This window comes from Rhagoletis pomonella, unplaced genomic scaffold (assembly GCF_013731165.1).
Source record: "Rhagoletis pomonella isolate Grant_MI unplaced genomic scaffold, Rhpom_1.0 Rhpom_scaffold_00005, whole genome shotgun sequence".
Taxonomy (NCBI): Eukaryota; Metazoa; Arthropoda; class Insecta; order Diptera; family Tephritidae; genus Rhagoletis; species Rhagoletis pomonella.
Genome location: NW_023458559.1, coordinates 12877317 through 12881537, shown reverse-complemented (window position 1 = coordinate 12881537; position 4221 = coordinate 12877317). Strand labels below are relative to the sequence as shown.

Genomic DNA, 4221 nt, shown 5'->3' with positions numbered 1-4221 from the left:
ACGGTTCATACAGAGGACTATAGTCCAGACCAGGTCGAAATTGAGCACATTCTTGGAATGGTGCAGCAGTACTGGGATCGCTTCGTTGAACATCATTTGGATTTAGTCGCTGGGGCACAGTCGTCAGATATTCCTACTCACGATACGCTGTACGCTAGCACGGAAGAGCAATTCAACAAAGTTTGCATTAAATTACGTCGCTTGCTATTGCAATGCACTCCTGTTGAGCATGACTCCGTGCGGACCCAAGCAGCGGATTTGCGGCTAGATCCTGTTTCCATACCACCCTTCGATGGCCAGGTGGAGAACTGGCTTGTGTTTAAAGACATGTTCGAGACAATGGTCCACCAACGGACAGATCTCGAGCCAACATACAAGCTTAGTAAATTGCGGCAGTACGTCAAGCCTGAAAGTGTCCCAATGGTCACTGGGTTGAATACTGGAGGATATGAAGAGGTTTGGGCGGAACTGAAGCGTCGCTATGACAACCCCTATCTGCTGTCACAAACCCATGTGCAACGTATACTAGCTTTGCCAACTGATCCACGCGACACACAGAAGGTGCTCCGTGATATCATCGACTGTGTAAGTAACAGCTTTCGTGCATTATCTGTCATGGGGTTGCCGGTAACACAATGGGATGCGCTTGCGATTCCAATATTGCTGCCAAAGCTGCCGGTAGCAGCAAGAAATGATTGGGGCATGAGCCTCAAAGACAACGATATTCCCAGATTGGAAGATTTATTGAGTTTCATCGAGCGTCGCGCGATGAATATGCCGGCTGCATCGTCTGTGTCGCAGGGTGTGATCACCTCTTCACGACATACGGCACAACGTAGGGCTAGAGCACACCTAGCGTCTGCACAAGCGAATGGTGCGAATACTTCAAGTTGTCCACATTGTTCGGAGAACCATCGTCTTGCCAAATGTCATCGCTGGCGGAATCTTGCAGTAACGTCTCGTTGGGAGACCGTTCGACGTTTGCGCCTTTGCTTCAACTGTCTGTGTGACGGCCATGTCACGCGTGATTGTTCAGCGGGAGTTTTACGGTTTGTCGCCAAAAACATCATACACTTCTTTGTCGCAGTCCGACTGTTGGTGCGGGTACTAGCATGGCCGCCACTTCCCACCAAATGGAGTCATCGAATTCTAAGCCAGAACCTACAGTATCGCAGCCTCAGGTCTTCCCAGGCAGTGAACAACAGTCAAATGTAGTTCAGTCCTTCTTGGTTCATGGTGATCACGTCGTGTTGTTAGCCACTGCGCAGGTTTTGCTCGCTGATCATCAGGGTAACCTACATAAATGCAGAGCTTTGTGTGATATGGGATCTCAGGTGAGCTTTTTATCAGAATCTATGTTTCATTGTTTGAATCTTCGTAGAATACGCTGTGTCATGACTATTGAAGGCGTCGGCCAAAACTCAACGTACACTAAGGGCGTTACCACCCTTAACCTGCATTCGAGGATCGATGAAGGGGTCGACATTAGTTTCGACGCTTACATTTTGAATTCGATCACTTCATCGACAACCGCGATTCCTGTAAACACAGCCGTCTATAAGTACTTAAGTGGTCTACAACTGGCTGACCCTACATTTGGTTTACCGGGGTGCATCGATTTGCTTATCGGTGCTGACAATTGGAGCACCATCCTCCAAGATGGAGTGGTATCAGAAGGCTGTGATAAACCATGTGCATTGCGTACTCGACTCGGGTGGATTGTGTTGGGCCCGACTAATGCCAAATCACACGAATCCAAGCCTCAGTCCTTAAGTACCAAACTGAAAGACCATGATCTTGATGGGCTTCTTCGAAAATTTTGGGATGCGGAAGAACCACCTGAAGGCAGCTATGTGGAGGACTGCGAGCAAATATTCCTGGACACGTTTTCGAGGAATACCGATGGTCGATATGTCGTACAAATTTTATTCCGATTCAACGCTCCGGCACTTGGAAATTCTTTAATTTAGAGCGAAAACTGGCTGGAGATGCGGATCTTCGTAACAGGTATATCCAGTTTATGCGGGGGTATGAGCAGCTTGGTCATATGCAGCACATCCCGGAGAGAGAAGTTAACTACGACCAATGCTACTATATCCCACATCATGCTGTGACTGCGAAATTCCGTGTGGTGTTTAATGCTTCGGCTAAATCGAGCAATGGCATATCATTGTACGACACGCAACTTGTTGGTAACCAATTGCAGGAAAATCTCGTCCACATCCTCTACAGATTTCGACGGTTTCAAGTTGCCATTAAGGCGGACGTGGAGAAGAGGTTCCGTCAGGTTGAGGTGGATAAAAGGCATCGCAAATGGCAGCATATTCTCTGGCGGGAGTCACCAAGCGAACAGATCCCCACCTACCAATTAAATACGGTCACCTACGGTATGGCTTGTGGACCGTACAACGCTATTCGCGCATTGCGACAGTGCGCCAGTGATAACTTTTCAGTTATCCACAATGTCAACCGGGCAGCTGAGACCAAGGAGAGCATACTCTCAAACTTTTACGTCGATGATTACTTGGATAGTGTAGATACTACTACAGTTGCCAGCACCGAGTCGTTTCCAAGTAATTCTGATACCACTGTACTGGGCTTGCACTGGAACCCTAATAATGACACTTTATTTTACAAAGTACGGTTGCCGGTGCTCGATGCAATTCGTACTAAACGCAACGTACTAAGCGATGTCGCACGATTATACGACCCTTCGGGATTATTGTCGCCGGTGATCGTATGGGCCAAGATTTTTATCCAGATGCTTTGGAAGGCAGAGCTGCCATGGGATACACCATTACCAGGCGATTTACGAGATGAATGGTTAACATTTCGGAATGGTTTGTACCAGCTTTCCAGTATTCGGGTGTTGCGTTGGTTGGGCATGACCAAGAAGTCCACGGTAAACTTGCACGGCTTCTGTGACGCCAGCAGCAAAGCTTACGCTGCGGTCGTCTATGTGCGCATCGAAGATCCAGAGGGTGAGGTACGCGTATCCCTGGTTGCGACCAAAACAAGGGTAGGACCCAGTAAGAGTACTACAATTCCACGAATGGAACTCAGTGCAGCACGACTACTCGCTATGACAATGAAAGAGATTCGTCACGCCTTGCGACTGGACAGCGCAGGTTGTATGTATTGGAGTGATTCGACCATTGTCCTCCACTGGATCCAGAAAGCACCGACCGTACTAAAGCCGTATGTAGCCAACCGTGTGGCATTCATACAAACTCATTCTGAAGTGAAGTGTTGGCGATACATCCGAAGTGAACACAACCCAGCAGACTGCGCCAGTCGTGGCATTCCACCAACGGCGCTTGAAGATCATCCACTCTGGTGGACTGGTCCACCAATTATGTACACTTGTTTCAACCTTAGCACCGAGTTGCCTGCTTTGACTGACGAAGAACAACAGACAGCAACGTTGGAGAACCGCCCCCCTCGCAGCTTGGTGACCGCTGCGACATGTGGATTATTGCGCAGGACATTCGGTGGCAGACGAATTCCTTTGGTGGAAAAGTTTAGCCGTCTGAATCGACTGCTTGACACTACGGCACGTCTACGGCGAATCTTACCTGCATTCCGAGGTCACCGAGGCGATTCGATGACCACAGAGGAGAGGGCATGGGCCCTTGAGGTTCACATTCGACAGTCACAAGGTAATGTGTACCTATCAGATATTAATTCGCTCAGATCTCATTCCAGCATAAGTTCCACAAGTAAGCTAAAGTCCCTGAATCCCTTCTTGGACGAAAAACAGATACTTCGAGTCGGTGGTCGCTTACAGAGAGCAGAGTTGTCATTTAATCAACGGCACCCGATCATTTTAGCGAAGGATGGAGCATTATCATGGCTGCTTATCGGCGATGCCCATGAGAAGTGTATTCATGGTGGCATTCAAGGGAGGATGCAGTATTTGCGCCAAAGTTTCTGGATCGTACACATGCGCGCATTGGCCAAGACGTTTGTCCATCGACGTGTTGTATGCCACCGTCATCAGCGAATCACCCAACAACAACAGATGGCTTCGCTCTCGAGATCAAGAGTATTGGTTGCACCACCGTTCACTCACACAGGCCTCGATTACTGCGGCCCATTTAATGTGCGACTGGGTGGTAAGAGGTCGAACGTTTTGACCAAGACTTATGGTGCGATTTTCGTCTGCATGGCCTCCAAGGCCGTGCATATAGAGCTGGCTGAGAATTTGACAACCAGGGCATT

The 4221-nt window shown here is 48.7% G+C and overlaps 1 protein-coding gene across 1 annotated transcript in view; it reads left to right on the top strand.

Moving 5' to 3' along the window:
• Nucleotides 1–2047: 2047 nt before the first annotated feature.
• Nucleotides 2048–4221, top strand: part of LOC118740001 — a 2355-nt gene continuing 181 nt past the window's right edge. The window contains exon 1 of the mRNA XM_036471501.1: nt 2048–3423. Coding sequence (XP_036327394.1) covers nt 2048–3423 — 1376 coding nt within the window. The remainder of the gene's footprint in view (nt 3424–4221) is intronic.